Source organism: Hyperolius riggenbachi, chromosome 3, assembly GCF_040937935.1.
Source record: "Hyperolius riggenbachi isolate aHypRig1 chromosome 3, aHypRig1.pri, whole genome shotgun sequence".
Taxonomy (NCBI): Eukaryota; Metazoa; Chordata; class Amphibia; order Anura; family Hyperoliidae; genus Hyperolius; species Hyperolius riggenbachi.
The window spans coordinates 351,222,162-351,246,936 of NC_090648.1; the positions used below are offsets into that span (position 1 = coordinate 351,222,162).

Here is a 24,775-nt window from a genome sequence, read left to right on the forward strand (position 1 = left end):
AATAGGATGAACTTCATTCCAGTCCATAATTTATTAAAGGACATGATTACCAAAGAATGGGAAAATCCGGAAAAAAGAGCTTTCTGGCCCAGGTCTAGGGGAAAGCGATATCCCTATAAACCTGATGATCAGAAACACCGGGGTCCAGTTCCTAAGATTGATACGTCTCTTTCTAAGGTGTCACGTTGAACGGCCCTTCAGTTTGAAGATTTCGGGGCATTAAAAGATCCGCTTGATAAAAAGGTATAACCTACTCAGAAGAACATGGGAGACAGCCACTCTGAGTTTTAAGCCAGCTATTGCAGCCACAGCTTTCTCTGAAGCCCTCAAAGTCTGGTTACAACAGTTAGGGGCCCACATAGCGGGGGTCTCCTAGAGAGGTTATTTTGAAATCTTTTCCCAATATTTTTCATGCAGTTAATTATCTTTGTGATGCCGCAGATGACTCGGTTCGACTGGTAGCTAGAACGTCTGCTCTGGCAAACTCAGCCCAGAGAGGCATCTGGGTCAGAACCTGGAATGGGGATGTGTCCTCAAAGATTATGTGGACTGCCTTGTGAGGGGAACTTGTTGTTCGGAAAAAAGCTTGAGGATACTCAAGATAGATCAGCAGATAACAAAAAGAATTTCCCTAATAGGAAGAAAGATTTTAGATTCAAACGGTCCTTTCGTTCATCAGGAAGTCAGGATTCCAGCTTTAGGTCCGGAAGAAGACAGTGGAAGTCCCAGAAAGATCAGAAAGGAAGGTCTTCATTTCTCCTTAACCCCTCAAATCAATCTAAAAACAATGACTCCAGGATCCCAGTGGGAGGGAGGCTGGCACATTTCTTCGAGAATTGGCAATCCTTTTTTCAAAACGAATGGTTGTTAGGGATGGTATTGGAGGGTTACAGATTGGAGTTCACAAAAGTTCCCCCAACAAGATTCTTGCCGACACCTCCGCTATTCTCGCCAGTAATGTCAGCAGCTCTCCACAACGCTGTGTCAGATCTATTGCAAAAAAGGGTTATAAGACGGGTCCCTCTATGTCAAGAAAGAATGGGAATTTTATTCCCCAATCTTCTTAGTTCAGAAACAGCAGGGCGGTCACAGGCTCATCCTCAACTTAAAGGTGCTCACCAGATCAATCAGGTACAGAAAGTTCAAAATGGACAATGTTCGATCAGTTCTAAATCTTCTTCAGAAGGATTCCTTCATGGCCTCACTGGACCTACAGGACGTCTATCTGCATCTGCCCACGTAGACGTTTCCAATGAGTCAGCACCGTCTTCCATAAAAGCTCTTTTATTGGTATCAAAGCATAAAAGCAAGGAGATCAAGCAATCAGCAGCTGCTGATTGCTTGATCTCCTTGCTTTTATGCTTTGATACCAATAAAAGAGCTTTTATGGAAGACGGTGCTGACTCATTGGAAACGTCTATTTGTGAAGACACCTGCAGTGCACAGGTGACTGGAGTGGAGAGCACGTCTCACGTTGTCCTCGGTCCTCCATAGGTGCTTGCTACACATTGTTTTATCTGCATCTGCCCATACACCCGGATTCACAAGCCTATCTAAGATTTGCAGTGCATCAACAGGGGGAGGTAAGACATTACCAATTTACTGCATTGCCTTTGGTCTCTCATCAGCACCTTGGCTTTTCACTAAAGTTATGACTGAGGTATTCGCCTTCTTGAGACAGAGTTAAGTGCAGATCATTGCTTATCTTGATGACTTGTTTTTTTTCCTGGGGAGACTCAGCTGTGTCGTTGGCCGCCAAGGTTCAGACTTCAGTTGAGGTGCTAGAATCCTTGGGTTGGATGATTAATTGGAACAAGTCTTCATTGACAGAACAAATAGTTTATCTCCCTGCTTCTAAGAGAGATTTGTTATTAATGAATGTTCTTGCCTTTCAGGAGACTATTACCATCTCCATAAGGGGCGCTATGTCCTTACTCGGACTTGACATCCTCATTCCCGGCTGTCCAGTGGGGCCAGTTGCATTCAAGACAGCTTCAGCACTGGATTCTGCAAGTTTGGAACAGAGGTACAAGGTCTCTGGACAAACGAGTGTTAATTCCTCATTACATAAGGACTGCCGTCCTCTGGTGGGCAAATGTGGCCCATTTGACAGAGGGTCGTTTATGGGACATTCCAACCCAAAGGGTCATCACGACAGATGCCAGCAGTTGGGCTTGGTGTGCTCACGTGGACAGTCTCCCAGTTCAAGGGGCATGGAGAAGAGATATGAGTCAGGCTCATTCCAACATCCGAGAATTAGAAGCAGTCAGGAGAGCTCTGTTACATTTTCAGGGATTGATACAGGGCCAGCATGTGACCATCAGATCAGACAACAGCACTGTAGTGGCTTACCTGAACCATCAAGGGGGGACAAGGAGCAGAACTTTCAATTTAAGGGCAGAAAGGATCTTGATGTGGGCAGAGGAGAAGTTAGCCTCCCTGAAAGCGGTGCATTTAAAGGGTACACTCAGAAAGCAGATTTTCTCAGCAGGTCGGAGATAAGTCAGGACGATTGGTCACTGAATCAGGAAGTCTTTCGGGACATAGTTGCCAATTGGGGAATGCCGACCATAGACTTGTTTGCAAACAAATGGAATACCAAATGTCCAATGTTTTGTTCACTGTGCCCGAGCGACAACCCCTGTGCAGTGGATGCGTTTTCAATCAAGTGGGATTATCCTCTCCTGTATGTTTTCCCTCCTCTCAATCTGATTTCCAGGTCTCTCAACAAGATCAGTCGAGACAGAGCGATGGCAATCGTGGTGGTGCCATTTTGGCCGAAAAGACCTTGGTTTTCACTTCTGAAGAAGTTAGCTGTGGCAGAACCAATCTTGTTACCAGTCCGACAGGACCTATTGATGCAGGGGCCAGTTTGCCATCCTCAGGTAAAAATGTTGCATCTGTCAGCATGGATGCTGAGTGGGAACTTTTGAGAGGTAAGGGATTTTCAAAGGAACTGTCTAATACTCTTTTGCAAAGCAGGAAATTAGTAACTAGGAAAATCTACCTAAAGGTTTGGCGCAATAATAATTCCTGGTGTGTGGAGAATGGTTTCAATAAGGAGAACTTATATTCTGCCTAAGGGCCCTTTTCCACCAGCGCGTTTGCGCTGGCTGAATCGCAAAAACGCAAACCGCTAGCGATTTTACAATCGCTACGGTTTGCTTTTTAACATAGGAATCGCGGTAGGTCATTTCCACTACCGCGATTCGCTTTTGACGGGAACGCGAACGCGCGGCGGAGCGATATTTGCCGCGATTTTGCTATGCAGTGCATAGCATAGCAAAATCGCGGCCGCGAACATCGGGGAATCGCCGGTTTTGCGATTCAGCAATCGCTAGCGTTCAGGGTGAACGCTAGCGACTGCAGGTGGAAAAGGGCCCTTAGAGTTTCTGCAAGCTGGACTCAAAAAGGGACTGAGTTCTAGTACTTTGAAAGTGCATACATCTGCTCTGAGCGTGTTTCTACAGAAAAGACTGGCGGATAACAAATTCTTTATTCGATTTTTTTTTTAGAGCAATCCAAAGAACAAGACCTGTAGTAAAATGTCAGGTGCCACCCTGGGACTTGAATGTGGTTTTGCAGGCTCTTATGGACGCACTCTTTGAACCAGTTGATGACATTTCCGAGAAACTTCTGACCTTAAAAACTGCTTTTTTGTTGGCCATATCTTCCGCCAGATGGGTGGGGGAGATTCAGGCCTTATCCATTGCTGAACCGTATTGTGTGATATCAGATGATAGAATAACCTTAAGATTAGACTCAGTTTTTTTGCCCAAAGTCTGCTCTCGTTTTCACAGTTCTCAGGAGATTTTCTTGCCCTCTTTTTGTAGTAACCCCTCTAATGAAAAAGAGAGACGCCTTCACTGTCTTGATGTTAGACGTTGTGTCCTAAATTATATTGAAAAGACTAATGCTGGGAATACACGATGCGTTTTTGCGTTCGTTTTTGCCGTCGTTTTCGCTTTCGATAGATTCTACTCTCGATTCACTACTCGATTCCCCTCTCGATTCCTTATCTTTTCTTATCAATTACATTCACTTGAATGAGGAGAATCGAAACGAAAGTAGAATCGACCAGATCCGACAGGTTGGAATTTATCTATCGAACCCATCTATCTAAAGTAAAAACTTAACGTGTATTCCCAGCATAAGACTTGGAGAAAGTCTTGGGCTTTATTTGTGTTATTTACTGGAGTAACTAAAGGTAAACAAGCTTCCAAGGCCACTGTTGCTAGGTGGATCAGGCCATTAGCATGGCATATCAAGCACAGGGAAAGGAAGTCCCAAGTCTCATCAGTGCCCACTCAACTCGTTCAGTTTCCGCCTCTTGGGCGGAAAAAGCAGGCGTTTCGATTGAACAAATATGTCGAGCTGCCACTTGGTCGAGTAAAAGTACATTTGTTAAGCATTACAGATTAGATTTATCCTCTAAGGATGATCTAACCTTTGGTAGGAGAGTACTTCACGCTGTAGTCCCACCCTAATTTGTGTAATCTTTGATTCTCATCTGGGTTGCTGTCCTGGAGACGACCCTGGGAAAGACACTAGTTACTTACCGGTAACGTCTTTTCCGGGAGTCGGAAGGACAGCACCCTTACTACCCACCCTTGGGTTCATTTTGTATTGTATATAATACTGAATAATAAACATTGTTGAGCATTATCTGTGGTTATCTTTGTCATTTCTGAGGTGGGATGGTTTGGGCCAGGCCTATATAGCCAGCTGGGGATCACTCAATTAACCTCTTCCTGTCCATCAGTGTGTGGAAGGGTAATCTCTCATCTGGGTTGCTGTCCTTCCGACTCCCGGAAAAGACGTTACCGGTAAGTAACTAGTGTCTTTATATGCCATACGGTTATCATATTTGCATTTCTTCATAAATATTATTATTCATTTAGAAGTTATAGGTTTCCAAAAGTACAGTTTTTTGCTTTGTGAGCTGACTTTGAATTTTATTAATAACTGGTTTTATTCATTGCTGTTTTGCAGCCAGACAAGCTTTGTGTCTCTGTCTCCAGCAGCTTCTCCGCAGTCAGAGAATGTGTCACTTTCCTCACTTGATACATTTAAGTAAACACAATATAACATTATCTGAAGTTCGGATGCAGCAGCATTTCACTGCACTCAACTTTTAAGCTCTGTGTGTAACCCTTCCAATGCTGGTCTAATAAAAAAAATGCTGGTTGCATATAATATGCTGTAAATAATGTTTTAGTGCAAAGATGAAATGCAGGATTATATTCCACTTTAAGGTACCCAAAAATTGCTTGGACTCAAACTCCACAGCCCTGGAAATATGTATATGTGTGTGTTGCCATCAGTGGGGCTAGATTAGAGAAGTGGCTCGCCTCCTTTCAGCACAGTTTCAAGGACAACTGAAGTAAAAGGTTTATTGAGGCTGCCATTTTTATTTCCTTTTAAGAAATACCAGTTGCCTGGCAGTCCTGCTGATCATTTGCCTTTAATACTTTTATCCATAGACCCTGAACAAGCATGCAGCAGATCAGTGCTTTCTGACATTATTGGCAGATCTGACAAGATTAGCTGCATGCTTGTTTCTGGTGTTATTCAGACACTACTGCAGCCAAATGGATCAGTAGGGCTGCCAGGCAACTGGTATTGTTTCAAAGGAAATAAATATGGTAGCTTCCATATTCTTCTCACTACAGTAGTCCTTTAACGTTGCATATAAACATGGGAGATTTACATCTCCTCTCTAGTGGAGGTAGCTGGTTCTGACTCCATCCGCTTGAATGAAGTAAAGCCTGGTACACATTATGCAATTTCCCATCAGATTGATGGGTCGAATAGATAATTTCCGACAGGTCTGATCTGAATTCCGATCGTTTTTCTTATCGATTTCCATAGAAAATCCGATCGTATCTGCCAGAAATTAGCTATCGACCCATCTATCTGATGGGAAATTGCATGGTGTGTACCAGGCATTAGTGTGTTTTCGTTTGTTTTATAAGTTGTGGTCAAGTGAAGTTGTGATCTCTGTTTAGAGTGCCACCTGCTGGTCAGACTAGTATGTGCTTTACAAGCAATGCCTTGATAAACGTATCTTTATAAAGAGAAGGGCCTAGTTGTCTGTCAGCAAGTCTAGAGACTGCTCTTACAATGCTAGAAACCGGTTTTACCAGTAAAGCAATGAACATATGATCGTGTTAACAGCATCCCAATTTGGAAAGCGATTAATCGGCTAATAGTGATCAATACACCACGTAGTTTCTTGGGCAAGTCTCCTTAACACTGCTACTGCCTACTGAGTGCGCTCTAGTGGCTGCCTCGCAAGCGGTTTGAGTCCGACAGGAGAAAGGCGCTATACAAATACTGCCATTATTATTATTATTATTATTATTACCCGACTAAAGGTGCGTACACACGTCTGATTTCATGCCTGATTGTCGTTCAAACCGGACGTTTGAACGACTTGTCATTCAAACAAAAAGTCGTTCAGACTCCTTGTACACACAGACGACAAAACTTTGAAATGCTAATTTACATGTCGTTTGGTCAATGGACTTGATAGAACAATGGACTAGATCAAATGACTTGTTGTTTGAAAGTCTATTAGAGTCAAACTAATAGAGTATCAAACGTTTGTACACATGTACAGACCTAACTGTCGTTTGACCGACAGTCCACACATCCGCCAAGCGGATCAGTCAAAACTGCTGCTATCAGTCTAACGACTGGTTTGAACGACAAGTCATTCAGAAATATCAGACGTGTGTACGTACCTTAAAGAGAAACTCCGACCAAGAATTGAACTTTATCCCAATCAGTAGCTGATACCCCTTTATCTATTCCTTTTTACAAACAGACCATCAGGGGCGCTGTATGACTGATATTGTGGTGAAATACCTCCCACAAGAAACTCTTGAGTACGTACTCCTGGCAGTTTCCTGTCTGTGAACCTTGCTGCATTGTGGGAAATAGCTGGTTACAGCTGCCAAAAAAACATGCAGCAGCTACATCACCTGCCAACAGTAAAAATGTCACCATGTAATAAATGTCAGAATGTAAATCAGCGATTTAAAAGATTTTACAATGGGCAAACACTGACTAAATCATTTATACATAATTTTTGTAAAAATGAAGCCCTTTTTTAATTACATTTTCACTGGAGTTCCTCTTTAAGTCTCCTTCAGATTTAGGCAGAAATCTTGTTAATTGGTCATGTGGATGACCCTTTTGGGAACAAGCACTGTACAGAGGCTGCTTGCCCTGTAGTACTATGTTGTTCTATGGATGGGGGAGGAGGGAAGATGAGCAGCATCTTCTAGCTGAATGACCAAAACACAGCTTAGAATAAGAATACTTTGTGTTAACCCTTTTTTTCTTAGCTCAAATTAGATAGCTGGTTCCTCTTTTCCTGAATAAAAGAGGTGGTGGTAACCTTTTTTACAATAAAATTGTGTGTAGTTAAGTGTTGGGGTTTTTACGTGTTTCCTCCTAGACCTAGACTTGTCTGTTTGCCCAGTTCCAGCTGCTTCCGCACATTGATTGCATCCCAAAGATTGGATGGTCTGTGGTCTGAAGCAGATTGGGAGGCACTAAGCGGTCCGGCCAGTAGGGGGCGTGTGACAGGAGGGGTGGGACTAGAGACTGTCTTGGAAGAGGGCACTGTTGGAACTTCGGAGTGCAGGTTCAGTTACCTTTTAAAAATGGCATATTTTTAATGAAGATCAGATGTTTCATTACAGTCTGATGAAGATAAACTTACTTTTAGGCTCATTCTATTATATATATATTCTATAATTTTTTTTTTATTTTTTTTTTAGCTGACCTGTGTTGGTGTTGGAGATGTCTGCAATAAAGGAAAGGTAAGGAAAGAGATGCTTTTATTGACACAACTTGTATGTGAGAGAGTGTCTATCCTACATTTCGTTATATTATATCCACCGTACTTATAATAAATGAAGTTTGAACACTAAGGTCTCCTTTTTTGCTTTAGGCCACGTTCACTGTGGCCGATGCATTTCCTGTGATAGCAGGAACGGCTCAGAACAGCGGCGCCACACATTCACGATGGGTACAGTGAAGCATACAGTCAATGAAAAGTATGCTTTACTGCTACTGATAATGCACTTGTTTACCAGTGTGTTATTAGCGCAACACTCCCACCTCACTATGTGCATTTCACTGCATTAAGCTACATTACAAAGCAGCTGTTACACTGCAGCACACCACTGTGAATGGGGGTCTCTGAAGACAATCATCTGAAGATCTGTCCTGGTGGATCTGATCTGCAGATGAATGTCTGTTAAACAAGGTGTGTATGAGGATCTGCAGATATCATAGACTATGAATGCATTTTGCAGGAACAGATCTTTTACATATACTGATATTTTGAATGTGTACAGCATCTTTGTGTGCAGCATCTTGCAAAGATTTCTATCTGATGGGGAGTTCAGCTCAATAGACTAGACTGTGTAGGTATGGCTCTCATACTACATGGAAGGGGGTAAAATTGGTCTGTGATCTTTAATTTTCCAAAGACTGTGGTCTGATGTGTGTATGCACCCTTACACTTCCACCTTCAGACCAGAACTTCTGATTTAGAAGGTGGAAATATAAGAAGATAGAACACAACATGGAGCTCTAGAAGCGATATGGCTTAGGTCAGTTAACCCCGACATACACCGCTTACCCACCCCGCACACTCTGAGACGAGTATGCAGATCACTTGGTGTGACTGCACTGGCTACCTGCTTCCAGGTATGACGCAGAATCCATTAAAGCCAATTGTTTTCCAAGCAGGAATTAAATTGGTGGCCTTAATATTCCCCAGATGCCAGTAGTACACAAACTTAATAAGGAATTGTGCGAGTTTATCACCTGACTGCTACAAAAACTGAATTCTGATTACTGGTATTTTTACTTTTAGTACTTTAATATCTTTTGCAGCAAATGATTATGGAAGTATGTTTGTGCATTCTAACTTACTTCTTTTTTATCACTACTCTTTAAAGAATTGTGTGGTTGCTGTTAGTGCTGAAGGTTGGTTTCATCTTTTTGACCTGAGCTCCAAACTGGATGCTTCCTGGGACTTCATGGGAGAAGAAATGAAAGCCAATTACACTCAACATCTCCCTGCCAATACTAAGCTTGCTCTGATAAGTGATATAGGTATGACATAAACATTGTTTGTTTGTTTTTTGCCCCTTCATTTTAACTACGGTACTTGGCGATATCTTTATTACTGCTTATCACACCTAAATGAACTATATCTTTTTATGCGCGATGCTTGTTTTCAGTAATTGCCTTATGTAAGCTACATACATTTGCTTACAAAATTTGCATAATGCTGCATCAACTCAAAATTATCTCATTGACCATTCCTACTAGTAAGCACTAGGTCAGTGCTTACTAGCTCTTCTTCCCGTCTTAGAAAGCAGTGTTTTGTAGCTGGGAGTGCTAGCTTCTACACTAATCACCCCCCAGAGTATCTTCAGGGTAGGTCTCCTGAGGAGCGATGTGCTCATTGTTTGGAAGGGGAGGGGGGTGTAGGACATTGTAGTCTTTTTTTATTCAGTGTATGTGGTCTGCATCCTGTGCTGTTGGTGCAAACATAATGGCAATGGTGTATTCTGCATAAGAGGGCAAGCTAAAGCTGCTGTAGGTTGCCTCTGCACTACTGCCTCCATCTTTTTTTCTGATCTGGTAGGGACGTTTCTTCTGATCTGGTGTTAAGGTGGCCATACACTGGTCGATTTGCCATCAGATTCGACCAACAGATAGATCCCTCTCTGATCGAATCTGATCAGAGAGGGATCGTATGGCTACCTTTACAGCAAACAGATTGTGAACCGATTTCAGCCTGAAACCGTTCACAATCTGTTGTGGTGGTACTGCTGCTGCTGCCCCCGCCCGCCCGCATACATTACCTGCTCCGCCGGCGCGACTGCAGTCTCCCGGTCACCGCTGCTCCGTCTGCGCTCTGGTCTCCAGATCCGGCATGCCTCACTTCTTCTAGCCCGGCAGGAAGTTTAAACAGTAGAGGGCGCTCTACTGTTTAAACTTCCTGCCGGGCTAGAAGAAGTGAGGCATGCCGGACCTGGAGACCAGAGCGCAGACGGAGCAGCGGTGACCGGGAGACTGCAGTCGCGCCGGCGGAGCAGGTAATGTATGCGGGCTCTATTGCGTCGGTCGTCGGGCACTCGAACGCCGCTAGCGATGCGCTCTTTACCCGCGGGCGATCGACGGTTATTTTCCGCACGGCACGATCGACGGGATCGGACGAAATGGATCGAAATTCGGCGTGTAGCGTGAACGATTGGCAGCAGATTCGATCCCAGTGATCGAATCTGCTGTCGAAACGGGCGCAAATCGGGCCAGTGTATGGCCTGCTTTAGTGTATTTAGTCAGTGGCCCATTCTCAATTCAGTCCTCCACAATTTCAGTTTCTCTTAAGTTTTTTTTTTTTTTTTTTTTTTTTTTTTTTTTCCCCCAAGGTAATCTTTTCAAACCTTATCAATAAAAGGCCTTTTTTTAAGCCACCAGCAATAAAGAAAATACTCAGAATAATTTTGATAGTACTTGTTCGCTATCTAGTACTAGTACTTGTACTTTGTTTATATTTTTTCAATTGCAGAGTGCTGGAAAGTTATTATAAAGAGAATCTGTACTGTCCGATTTGTACAATAAAAAACATACCAATCGAGTCACTGTGATCTCCTGGATCTCTCTTTGCTGTGTCCGCTGCTCCCCAACGCGATCCTGGCTTTTAATCGCCAATTTTAGGCAGTGTTTACACACAAAAAAGCATGGCTGCTAACCAGGAAGTGATGTGTATTACATTGTGAATTATCTGCACTCCAGTCTGAAATTCTCACAGTTTCTCAGCATGTGACAGGCAGCTCCCTTCCCCACCTAAGCCTCACAAACTGCATCATCACAGACAAGCTGAAACTGAGAGCAGAGAGTGAGGAGTATACAAAGCACACAGTGCCTGCAGGGGGGCATGCATAACTTGTATTCATTACAAGAGAGGCAGCCCATTCCTCCCTGGGTCGACAAATCTTGACAAAGAAAAGAATATTAGATATATTTCAGAGACAGTGCAACTAAAAAAGGCTGCAATTATCCAGACCACATTAGAACAGGTATAGGAACTAATAGGATAGAAGAAATAAGGCTGACAATTTTGTTACATAGTCTCTTTAAACAGACGATGGAAAATTATCTGCTAGGAGAAAACTTAGGTGGAAAAGTAAATTCAGTAAGGCTTCAACAGCGGGCGTCATAGTAAGCAGAGGAATCTTGCCGTGGGCGCTGAACCGGTCAGCAAAGGATGCAATGCCGCGCTGCATTTGCCTGGGGGGTGATTGGACATTCCAGGGAACGGTGGGTGAGGGGGTTCAGGGCAGAAGAAGACATAAAGGTATTCCGCTCTGGCGAACGGGGACTTGCACAGACATTGCAACATAAAAACCGCACCCTGCACATGGAAGGGACATGGCACAGACACGGATTGCTCATTTAAAAATACAACATTGCTTTATAAATGCTGCTCCTTCGGTAGAAGGGCTTATCCTACAAGATCAAGTGCTCAAGACCACTTATATGAATCTTGCTTTTTAGATGGGGATGGCCGTTTCGAGCTAGTCTTGGGATACACTGACCGCGTAGTGCGAGCTTTCCGCTGGGAATGTCCTCCAGATACTGATCTCTCTTATGGTCAGCTTGTACCGTTGAAAAAGTGGCTACTTGAAGGTCAGGTAAGCAATAAAAAAAATGAGGTCTGCTTGTATGTTAATTTTCCCTGTGCTTTGCATGCAGTTTATGTACCTATTGTCATCAAATGAGTTATTTCCTTCTCCCTTCCTGCCCTAATAAAAAGGATGTGTAACTGATCTATGGCCTGATGTACTGTGGACATTTGATATGTTTGTCACAAGTTTGCCATAACGTTACTTTAAAGGACCACTACCACAAATCATTTACTTTTCAGCGATCTCACAGTAGATATAAAAAGTATATAGCAGCCTTGCTGTGTCTTTTTTTTTTTTTTTTCTTTTTTTTTTTTTTGAGTTGGCCCTTTAATTTCCCATATATTACTGTAATCTGCGACCCTCAGTCCCTCACATAGCTTGATGGACTTTTGTAATTAGCAGTCACAGCAGGGGGAGCCTTTTCAGGTTTGGGGGAAAAAAAACAGATGGTTTAGCCCTGCTTTATTAACTGCCGAAAACTGTTATGCACGGACTCACCTGCTGCCCGGTTTTCCCCATACAGCCAAAGGACCCCCGCACTATACATTTCCACAGGCTGTGAGGGAGGCAGCTGTCAGCGCAGACTTTTTGCCGCCTGTCTGTTAATGATGACAAGTGGCTAATGAGCCGACTCTGCCGTCCATCCCGCGACTCTTCCCCTGATGTACGGCTCATTGAGCCGCTGTGTAATAATTTGCCGAGGAGCGGCTTATTACACAGCGGCTCATGAGCCGTACGTCATCAGTGAAGAGCCGCTGGATGGGCGGCAGAACCGTTGTAATATCAGATTGGGCAGCCCGGAAGCAGCATTCCTCACTGAGTATCACGCATGCTCAGTGGGAAGTTAAAGGGACACTTAAAGAAAACCCGAGGTGTGTTTAAAGAATGTTATCTGCATACAGAGGCTGGATCTGCCTATACAGCCCAGCCTCTGTTGCTATCCCAAACCCCCCTAAGGTCCCCCTGCACTCTGCAATCCCCCATAAATCACAGCCGTGCTGAGAGGTTGTGTTTACATCTGTAGTGTCAGTCTTGGCTGCTCCCCCGCCTCCTGCATTGCTCTGGTCCCTGCCCCCGTCCCTTCCCTCCAATCAGCAGGGAGGGAAGGGATGCAGGCGGGGACTGGAGTTCTGCAGGAGGCGGGGAGAGCAGCAGACTGACACTATAGAGATAAACACAGCCATCTCTGACAAGCTGTTTGTCAGCAGCGTGGCTGTGATTTATGAGGGATTGCAGAGTGCAGGGGGACCTTAGGGGAGTTTGGGATAGCAACAGAGGCTGGGCTGTATAGGCAGATCCAGCCTCTGTATGCAAATAACATTCTTCAAACCCACCTCGGGTTCTCTTTAAGTCAAACAAAAAAAATGAGTTTTACTCACCTAGGGCTTCCAATAGCCCCCTGCAGCTGTCCGGTGCCCTCGCCGTCTCCCTCCGATCCTCCTGGCCCTGCCGGCAGCCACTTCCTGTTTCGGTGACAGGAGCTGACAGGCTGGGGACGCGAGTGATTCTTCGCGTTCCCAGACACATTAGCACCCTCTATGCTGCTATATGGTATATGATATATGCTATAGCAGCATAGATGGCGCTATTGTGGCCAGGAACGCGAAGAATCACTCGCGTCCACAGCCTGTCAGCTCCTGTCACCGAAACAGGAAGTGGCTGCCGGCGGGGCCAGGAGGATCGGAGGGAGACGGCGAGGGCACCGGACAGCTGCAGGGGGCTATTGGAAGCCCCAAGTGAGTAAAACTCATTTTTTTTTTTTTTTTTTTGACTTAAGTGTCCCTTTAATGTTATTTCTCTGAAATATCTCCGCTTCCGCACAACGTACACTACCCATTTCTGCTTTATGTAACTGGAACCTCAGTCTGATGTCCAAAGAATGTCAAAGGCCTATGTTCTATAACACTTAGCGCCCTTTTCCATTGATTTTGTGATGTGAATACTAGCGGCATCGCATCACTTCCGCATCTCCTGATGTGGAAGTGAATTGAGGAGATGGGGACATGGCTGCAGGCGGATGTGGCCGTGAGAGATTCTGCAGCATGCTGCAGAGACTCTTGGATTGCTCCGCACAACATGCACGCAATGGAAACCATACCATTGCCGTGCATGTGTTTCAGGACACCTGCGGTGCGATGCGGCTATATAGCCGCATCACACTGCGTCTAATAGAAACAGGCCCTTAAAGAGGAACTTTAACCCAGGATTGAACTTCATTCCAATTAGTAGCCGATACCACCCTTTCCCATGGGAAATCGTTACCTTTTCTTGAAAAAATCATCCGAGAGACAGAGACATCTGTATGCCTGATATTTTGTTGAAACCCCTCCCACAATTTCCTGTGTGTGAACCTTGTTGCATTGTGGGAAATAACAGCTTTTTCCAACTGTCAAGCAAGGAGCATCTCCCTCTGTACACAGAACTCTCACTAAGGCCTAGTGCACACCGGAGCGTTTCCGATGCGGTTTGCGATCTGCTTGCGGGTGCGGATCCGCTAGGGTAATGTATTTCAATGGGCTGGTGCACACCAGAGCGGGAGGCGTTTTGCAGAAACGCATACTCCCGGGCTGCTGCAGATTTTGGATTGCGGATGCGTTTCTGCCTCAATGTTAAGTATAGGAAAAACGCAAACCGCTCTGAAAAACGGCACTTCAGAGCGGTTTGCCAGGCTTTTTTGTTACAGTAGCTGTTCAGTAACAGCTTTACTGTAACAATACATGAAATCTACTACACCAAAACCGCTACACAAAACCGCAAAACGCTAGCTGAAACGCTGCAGAAAAATAAGAAAAAGTGTTTCAAAATCTGCTAGCATTTTGCGGATCTGCTAGCGGTTTTTGGTGTGCACCAGGCCTAACAGAATATTCCACACAGATCATCTGGCTGGACTAAGTATGTCACCACCTGTGATAATTTTCAGAATGTAAATCGGGGAGAGGAAAGATTTTATAATGGATAAACACTGACTAATCTATAAATTAATTTTGTAAAGAAGACAAAAATATTATTCATTGTCATTTTTACTAGCGTTCCTCCTTAAAGTGTACCCGAGGCGATGTGACATGAGATATATGTGTATGTACAGTTCAAAACATATTAACCAGTTTGTTTTACTTGTTCTACTATGCTGCCTGAAACAGTTAATTTTAGGCATGGAAGTGACAGCTTCTGTCTTGTTCGTACCTTGTCAGGGGAATATAGTAAACATCAATTATAAGCAAATTACAGCCATAAAAGTTTTCCTGGTCCAGAATACAATTTCTGAGAGCAGGGTAGATAGAAAAGGTTTAATAGTTCATGTATTTTCATTTAGGGACACTCAATAGACTACCACTGAGCACAGACAACAAAACATTCTACTTTGTAAATGTTTAAATATAAAATAAAACCATTAGATATCTTAGAAATTAAGTTGTTTTTAGGAGTAGGAGGATAAGCACAGTTTCTCATTAGTCTATTTTCACCTTGGGTTCACTTTGAGGTAAATTTGATGAAGGGACAACCTTGAAATAAGTGCACAATATCAAACCGCTTGGTTTTTAACGCAAGCCTGAGCAGCAGCTGCCTATTGGGGTTGCTGAGCCCTATTTAACTGGAGGGCAACATATAACCCATTGGGTTAAAATATTTAACACAAAATAGAAACTGATTTAATTCAGGTGCTCTCACTTCTCAGGGGTGCTCTATCATCTTGCATGTATTTGATTATCTGTGCTGGCTATAGTTACTATTGATATCAGCACTGGTACCTCCTGACATTTCTGTATTGAACTTCGGTTTGCTTCATTTGTCACAGTTATGGTATTTCATTGCATAGTTAAAAGCAGCGAGTCCCATCCAACTTCTTTCCACTGCACTTTGAAACAAATACTGCAGTGTTAATGGGGTTCAGGTGATGTCCAATAAACCTTGCAATAGGCTTCACAGATTTCCAAAATACTTGTCAATTGTTAAGAAAAGCATTGCCTTAATATACCACTAGATGGCTCACTAGGCTAAGAAGGCTTCTCAATGAACCTAACTGGGAATGGTTAGTGTTACTTCAATAGCTCCAGTATATAGCACCTCAGTAGACGCAAACGCCTGTAATATAGCATATAATAAAGGGATACCTCTTTTATAAAGCAGCCAAGTAAACAAAATTATTTATAATTTGGTGGTGTCTCCCTAGCTGCATAATCTGTGATTTTTTTTTTTTTTAATTTTTTTTTTTTTTTTTTTTTTTTTACACTTGAGTGCTGTATTTGCAGCCCCCCGACTCCTTCACTTACATAGTAATTTTATAGTAGAGGAAAAGAGCGTGAATAGCATGTGGTCTGTGCCTCTTTATAGAAGGCACCGCTGGAGGCTGCTGTGATGATGTAATGGCTGGCCTTAAAGGTAACCTTAAGTGTTCCAAAAAAAAAAAAAGACATTTACTCATCTGGGGCTTCCCTCAGCCCCCTGCAGCCGATCGGTGCCCTCGCCGTGTCTCGGAGATCCTCCCGTCCTCGCCGGCGACCACTTCCGGTTTGGCCGTCACCGGCCGACCGGCATGGGAACGCGAGTGATTCTTCACGTTCCCAGCCACAATATCGCCCCCAATGACGCAATAGCAGCATAGGGGGCGATATTGTGGCTGGGAATGCGAAGAATCACTTGCGTTCCAATGCCTGTCGGGTCCTGGCAGCGATACCGGAAGTGGTCGTCGGCGAGGACGGGAGGATCTCCGAGACACGGCGAGGGCACCGATCGCCTGCAGGGGGCTGAGGGAAGCCCCAGATGAGTAAATGTGTTTTTTTTTTTGTTTTTTTTTGGAACACTTAAGGTTACCTTTAAGACTAGGAGTGATCAGTGACATGCAAATCCTATCGAGTTCATAGACGATTATGTCAGTTTTGTATGCAAACGCAGCTTGAAAATGGACCAATCAATTTAAACCTTGGTGGGACTTGAGCTATCTATTTTTAAAGGGGAACTGAAGAGAGAGGTATATGGAGGCTGCCATGTTTATTTCCTTTTAAGCAATACCAGTTGCCTGGCAGCCCTGCTGATCCTCTGCCTCTAATACTATTAGCCATAGCCCCTGAACAAGCATGCAGCAGATCAGGTGTTTCAGACTTTAAAGTCAGATCTGACAAGACTAGCTGCATGCTTGTTTCTGGTGTTAGGCCTGGGGCACACCAGAGGAGTTTTTCTGAGCGTTTTGAGTTTTTAAATCTGCTGCTAATGTTATCCTATGTGTCTGTGCACACTGGAACAATGAGGTTTTGTAAAATACCCCATAGCATTACATTGGGAAGAGCTTTTGAAACCTCTAAAAGCTCTTCCCAATGTAATGCTATGGTTTTTTTTTTTTACAAAACCTCATTGCTCCAGTGTGCACAGACACATAGGATAACATTAGCAGCAGATTTAAAAACTCAAAACGCTCAGAAAAACTTCTCTGGTGTTCCCCAGGCCTTATTCAGATACTACTGCAGAGAAATAGACCAGCAGGGCTGCCAGGCAACTGGTATTGATTAAAAGGAAATAAATATGGCAGCCTCTGTATACCTCTTACTTCAGTTCCCCTTTAAGCTGCATAACTTTGCATACACAATTTACATAACCCTGTATGAACTTTGAATTATTTCCATCTCATTGATCATCCCTACTCAAACCAAGACCTCATCAAGAAGTGCATGGGATTTTAGTAAGTGTGTGTCGTGTGCTGAATGTGGTAAGAACATGGCTAAGTTCCTGTAGCGTCTCATTTCAAATGCTTTTCGCAAGTGTGCAGAAAAGCATTTTGTCGGCTTTCAGCAGCGCTTCCCGACATGCCGCATTTTTCATCCCCACAGGAAAGCAGATCGGCTAAGCGCCAGGCAGACAAAGGCGAAATATGAGATCATAATGCAGAGTTTGCGCAAACACCAGTTAGCAATCATACCGACCGCTGCCCGTTCATCTGAATAGACAGTGTTAAACAACAAGCGCAGAGGTGGTCGTTTACCGCCACACAACAGTAATAAAACCCCAAATCTATTGTAAGAAAGAATGCACACCATATAACAGTGTCCATCAGCATGGTGAAATAGGGTTCTTCATCTGTTCCTCCACATCAATCCACAATAGATGTAGAATTATAGATAATTTTATGGAGTGCTTAAACAAGGTGCATCTTGTCCTCTGTACAAGGCTTTTCAACCTGTGGTACTTTGCTGTTGGCCAGGTGGTACACACCAGGTTTGCCTGCCACTTTATTGCCCACATGCCATTTGTCCTGGTCCTGTCCTGCCTCCACAAAGTTTGGCTCTTACTCCTTGCTGTGCTGCTCTGCAACATACTTCAGACCTCAGATCAGTGGGGAAGAGACAGCCAGGCGAACGGTGCGTAGTAATGGCGCAGTTACAGAAAGTGACATCACTGCTCACTTCCTGTATTTGAAGTATACGCGCCGTCACCATGCACCATTTGCCTGACCTTCACTGTGACTGGCTTACCGATGATCTGAGGTGTGAACTATTCCGCATGGCAGCAAGCAAGGAGTGAGCAAGGGGGGAGCCGAACTTTGTGGCGAGTCACTGCCCAGCTCTCAGCTCTCTGGTGGTGGGACTAGGCTACCTATAATTATGCGGGGGAGGGGGGCGCGAGCACTGTAATAACAGTGGAGATTTGGGCGCAGCTGGCGCCATCATAGGTCGTAATAGGAATTACTGCTATAGCGGCGCACAGTCAGTAACTTCGGTGCTGACAGAAGACAGTGATGAAGTTGTTTTAAAACACTGCAATTCGGCTTACAGCAATAGCCGTATACCAGTTGTATCCTGCGCCCAAGTCTCCCGGCGGGCAGTTCATATGTATGCGGGGGGGGGGGGGGGGGAGAGGAACTTGCAAGGCTACCTACTGTATATTGCCAATACTGACAATATGTAAGCTTGAAATCTAGTTGTAATCTTTTTTTTCCCCACCAATACCTCCTACTTTTCACCTCCCATATGCCCTCTTTTCTTGTACCTGTAAGAAAAAAAGTGCCCCAGGGGGTTCTTACTTCAGGGAAGGGGGGCATTTGAATCCTAAAGAGGTTTCCCCCTTCCTCTTCAGTAGAGGGGACCCAGCTCTGGGAGCCCCAAAGTTTTCCTTGTCTGTGTTCTGTGGGATTCTAAAAATCAATCAAAAAAGCTGACACTTCTCTGGGGCTTCTATCGGCCCCCTACAGCTGTAATGTCCCGTGCCATCCTCTTACAATGCTCTGTTTCCCGCCACCAGACCCACTCGCGTCATCGGAAGCTTACTGCGCAGCCACAGTGTAATAACTCGTGTGATTACACTAGGACTGACGGCGGGGAACGGAGCATCAGAAGAGGACGTCGTGGGACATTACCGCTGCAGGGGGCCGATAGAAGCTGACACTTATGTCAGCTTGTTTGATTTTAGGATACAAAAGAACTTCTTTAAAGGGCAACTAAAATTAGAAGAATACGGTGGCTGCTATATTAATTTCCTTTTAAACTATTCGAGTTGACTGGCAGCCCTGCTGATCTATGTCTGAATCGCACCAAAAACAAGCATGCAGCTAACCTTGTCAGAAACGCCTGATCTGCATGTGCTTGTTCAGGAGCTGTGGCTAAAAGTATTAGAGGCAGAGGATCAGCATGATAGCCAGGTAACTGGCTTTGCTCAAAAAGAAATAAATATGGCAGCCTCAATATCCCTCTCACTTAAATTCTCCTTCAACGCTCACTTTTTTCCCTGAAGTGGTCCTTTAAACAGTTGAAATTTGACAGTTAGAAAATTGGCCGTTGAAATTTGGCAGTTGAAAATGGCAGTTAAAATTTGACAGTTGGAAAATGGCAGTTGAAAAATGGCAGTTAAAATTTGACAGTTGGAAAATGGCAGTTGGAAAATGACAGTTGGAAAAAAATTGCCATTTTTTTCAACTGCCATTTTCCAACTGTCAAATTTTAACTGCCATTTTCCAACTGTCAAATTTTAACTGCCATTTTCCAACTGCCATTTTCCAACTGCCATTTTCCAACTGCCATTTTCCAACTGCCACATTTCCAACTGCCACATTTCCAACTGCCACATTTCCAACTGCCACATTCCAACTGCCACATTTCCAACTGCCATTTTCCAACTGCCACATTTCCAACTGCCACATTTCAACTGTTTTTCAACTGCCATTATTTTCCAACTGTCATTTTTCGACAATCCTTTTCCAACGGTTTCCTTCTTCCTTTCCTATTTTATTTATTGTGCAAACACAAGCCTACAGACCCTAATGTTGAATGTTGATTTGCCACCTCATTTTGTGTTTTGGGGGCTAGATTTGCATCACGATTTTCACAATTTAAAACTGTCAATCTCTAAAAAGTCCATAACCACATGAAACAGTCACAGGTGTCAGATATGCATAACTGTGTTGTCAGAGCACACTGCTGCACAGCACATGGGGGTCTGTAACACATTACTGAAATAAGCTCAGCAATGCAGCAGCTCATTGTCAGAGCACACTGCTGCACAGCACATGAGGGTCTGTGACACATTACTGAAATAAGCTCAGCAATGCAGCAATTCATTGTCAGAGCACACTGCTGCACAGCACATGAGTCTGTAAGGCCTAGTGCACACCGAGCGGTTTTTGGAGCGATCCGCCGGCCGCATACGCCTGTAAAAACGCTTGGCTAATGTATTGCAATGGGATAGTGCACACCGGCGGTTTGAGGTTTTTGCCAAGCTGCAAATGCGCCTCCTGCTGCACGTTTGCGGTTTTCGGAAGCGTTTCGTCCTCAATGTAAAGTATAGGAAAAACGCAAACCGCTCTGAAAAACGCTACTTCAGAGCGGTTTGCCAGACGTTTTTGTTACAGAAGCTGTTCAGTAACAGCTTTTACTGTAACAATATGTGTAATCTGCTACCCAACAACGCACCCAAAACCGCTAGGTGTGTTTAGAAAACGTCTCTAAACATACCTAGAATCGCTCTGAAATCAGCTCCAAAAAACGCTAGCGTTTTGTGGATCTGCTAGCAGTTTTGGTGTGCACTGGGCCTAACCCATTACTGAAATAAGCCCAGCAATGCAGCAGCTCATTGTCAGAGCACACTGCTGCACAGCACACGAGGGTCTGTGACACATTACTGAAATAAGCTCAGCAATGCAGCAGCTCATTGTCAGAGCACACTGCTGCACAGCACATGGGGGTCTGTAACACATTACTGAAATAAGCTCAGCAATGCAGCAGCTCATTGTCAGAGCACACGGCTGCACAGCACATGAGGGTCTGTGACACATTACTGAAATAAGCTCAGCAATGCAGCAATTCATTGTCAGAGCACACTGCTGCACAGCACATGAGTCTGTAAGGCCTAGTGCACACCGAGCGGTTTTTGGAGCGATCCGCCGGCCGCATACGCCTGTAAAAACGCTTGGCTAATGTATTGCAATGGGATAGTGCACACCGGCGGTTTGAGGTTTTTGCCAAGCTGCAAATGCGCCTCCTGCTGCACGCTTGCGGTTTTCGGAAGCGTTTCGTCCTCAATGTAAAGTATAGGAAAAACGCAAACCGCTCTGAAAAACGCTACTTCAGAGCGGTTTGCCAGACGTTTTTGTTACAGAAGCTGTTCAGTAACAGCTTTTACTGTAACAATATGTGTAATCTGCTACCCAAAAACGCACCCAAAACCGCTAGGTGTGTTTAGAAAACGTCTCTAAACATACCTAGAATCGCTCTGAAATCAGCTCCAAAAAACGCTAGCGTTTTGTGGATCTGCTAGCAGTTTTGGTGTGCACTGGGCCTAACACATTACTGAAATAAGCCCAGCAATGCAGCAGCTCATTGTCAGAGCACACGGCTGCACAGCACATGAGTCTGTAACACATTACTGAAATAAGCCCAGCAATGCAGCAATTCATTGTCAGAGCACACTGCTGCACAGCACATGAGGGTCTGTAACACATTACTGAAATAAGCCCAGCAATGCAGCAATTCATTGTCAGAGCACACTGCTGCACAGCACATGAGGGTCTGTAACACATTACTGAAATAAGCCCAGCAATGCAGCAGCTCATTGTCAGAGCACACTGCTGCACAGCACACGAGGGTCTGTAACACATTACTGAAATAAGCTCAGCAATGCAGCAGCTCATTGTCAGAGCACACTGCTGCACAGCACACGAGGGTCTGTGACACATTACTGAAATAAGCTCAGCAATGCAGCAGCTCATTGTCAGAGCACATGGCTGCACAGCACACGAGGGTCTGTGACACATTACTGAAATAAGCTCAGCAATGCAGCAGCTCATTGTCAGAGCACACTGCTGCACAGCACATGAGGGTCTGTAACACATTACTGAAATAAGCTCAGCAATGCAGCAGCTCATTGTCAGAGCACACTGCTGCACAGCACACGAGGGTCTGTAACACATTACTGAAATAAGCTCAGCAATGCAGCAGCTCATTGTCAGAGCACACTGCTGCACAGCACACAAGGGTCTGTGACACATTACTGAAATAAGCTCAGCAATGCAGCAGCTCATTGTCAGAGCACATGGCTGCACAGCACACGAGGGTCTGTGACACATTACTGAAATAAGCTCTGCAATGCAGCAGCTCATTGTCAGAGCACATGGCTGCACAGCACACGAGGGTCTGTGACACATTACTGAAATAAGCTCAGCAATGCAGCAGCTCATTGTCAGAGCACACTGCTGCACAGCACATGAGGGTCTGTAACACATTACTGAAATAAGCTCAGCAATGCAGCAGCTCATTGTCAGAGCACACTGCTGCACAGCACATGAGGGTCTGTAACACATTACTGAAATAAGCCCAGCAATGCAGCAGCTCATTGTCAGAGCACACTGCTGCACAGCACACGAGGGTCTGTGACACATTACTGAAATAAGCTCAGCAATGCAGCAGCTCATTGTCAGAGCACACTGCTGCACAGCACATGAGGGTCTGTAACACATTACTGAAATAAGCCCAGCAATGCAGCAGCTCATTGTCAGAGCACACTGCTGCACAGCACACGAGGGTCTGTAACACATTACTGAAATAAGCTCAGCAATGCAGCAGCTCATTGTCAGAGCACACTGCTGCACAGCACACGAGGGTCTGTGACACATTACTGAAATAAGCTCAGCAATGCAGCAGCTCATTGTCAGAGCACATGGCTGCACAGCACACGAGGGTCTGTGACACATTACTGAAATAAGCCCAGCAATGCAGCAGTGCATTCTGACCTTCACGGTCATCAAACTATCATTGTAAAGGACCACTATAGTGAAAAAGTAAGCAGTTAAAAATCTTTCAGAACACGTACATGTTTTGGACTAGTCTACCTCCTAATTGGGGATACAAAGGGTCTTATTGTGTGTTTTTTTTTTTTTTTTTTTTTAATAATTTCCTAAATGGCAGTAGCTAATGCTGCATACACACTTTAGATAAAAGTCTTTGGAAAATGAAAGATCACAGACCAATTTTACCACCCTCCATGTAGTATGAGAGCCATACTCTACACAGTCTATTCTATTGAGCTGAACTCCCCATCAGATAAAATCTTTGCAAGATGCTGCACACAAAGATGCCTGTACACATTCAAAAGATCATTATCTGCAAAAGATCTGTTCCTGCAAAATATCCATTCCTGCAAAATGCATTCATAGTCTATATCTGCAGATCATCATACACACCTTGTTTAACAGGCAATCATCTGCAGATCAGATCCACCAGGATGGATTTTCAGATCTGCAGATGATTGCCAGATATGCAGATGAAGTCTGTTAAACAAGGTGTGTATGAGGATCTGCAGATCTCATAGACTATGAATGCATTTTTCAGGAATGGATCTTTTGCAGTAAGAGATCTTTTGCAGATAATGATCTTTTGAATGTGTACAGCATCTTTGTGTGCAGCATCTTGCAAAGATTTTATCTGATGGGGAGTTCAGCTCAATAGAATAGACTGTGTAGAGTATGGCTCTCATACTACATGGAATGGGGTAAAATTGGTCTGTGATCTTGCCTTTTCCAAAGACTTTTATCTCAAGTGTGTATGTAGCATTAGGGTGGCCATACACTGGCCCGATTTGCGGCAGTTTCGACAGCAGATTCGATCACTGGGATCGAATCTGCTGCCAATCGTTCGCGCAACACGCACCCGCCGATCCGATTTCCTCCCGAAATCGGATCGGTCCGTCGATCGCGCCGTGCGGGAAATTACCCTCGATCGCCCGCGGGTAGGGAGCGCGTCGCTAGCGGCGGCCGATCCGATCAGGTATACATTACCTGAGGCTGGCTCCCGGGCATCCCGTCCGTCACTGCTCCCGTCATGGCGCCTCCGGCATCCTCGTATAACTTCCGCTGTCATGCCAGTGACAGCGGAAGTACAACTAGAGGGCGCTCTATTTGAACTTCCGCTGTCACTGGTGTGATAGCTTAAGTTCTATGCGGATGCCGGAGCCGGAGGTGCCACATGACGGGGACATCACGCCCGGGAGCCAGCCTCAGGTAATGTATACCGGCGGGGGGAGCGGCGGCAGCACCACCACAACAGATTGTGATCGGTTTCAGGCTGAAATCGATTCACAATCTGTTTGCAGGAAAGGCAGCCATACGATCCCTCTCTGATCAGATTCGATCAGATAGGGATCTGTCAGCTGGTCGATCTGATGGCACATCGACCAGTGTATGGCTGCCTTAAGTCTAACTGCCAAAATAGGAAGATACCAGCCAGCGTCCCTACTCGCACACTATTTTGGCAGTCGGACTTAAAGGGGCACTACAGTGAAAAACTGTAAAATTTTATATATGTGCAAACCTATACATATAAGAAGTACATTTTTTTCCAGAGTAAAATTAGCCATAAATTACTTTTCTCCTATGTTGCTGTCACTTATAGTAGGTAGTAGAAATCTGACAGAAGCGACAGGGTTTGGACTAGTCCATGTCTTCAAAGGGCGTTCTAAGCAAGGCTTTTATTCTTTATAAAGATATTCCTGAAAAAGGATTTAAACAATGATGCTGGCCAGCCTCCCTGCTCTCTACAGTTTTTTGGCAGTTGGACTGAGCAACTAACATTCACCAA

The 24,775-nt window shown here is 44.5% G+C and overlaps 1 protein-coding gene across 1 annotated transcript in view; it reads left to right on the forward strand.

Moving 5' to 3' along the window:
• ITFG2 (integrin alpha FG-GAP repeat containing 2) overlaps positions 1-24,775 on the forward strand; it is a 51,507-nt gene that overhangs the window by 6,518 nt on the left and 20,214 nt on the right. The window contains exons 3-5 of the mRNA XM_068277073.1: positions 7,791-7,832; positions 8,982-9,138; positions 11,593-11,729. Coding sequence (XP_068133174.1) covers positions 7,791-7,832; positions 8,982-9,138; positions 11,593-11,729 — 336 coding nt within the window. The remainder of the gene's footprint in view (positions 1-7,790; positions 7,833-8,981; positions 9,139-11,592; positions 11,730-24,775) is intronic.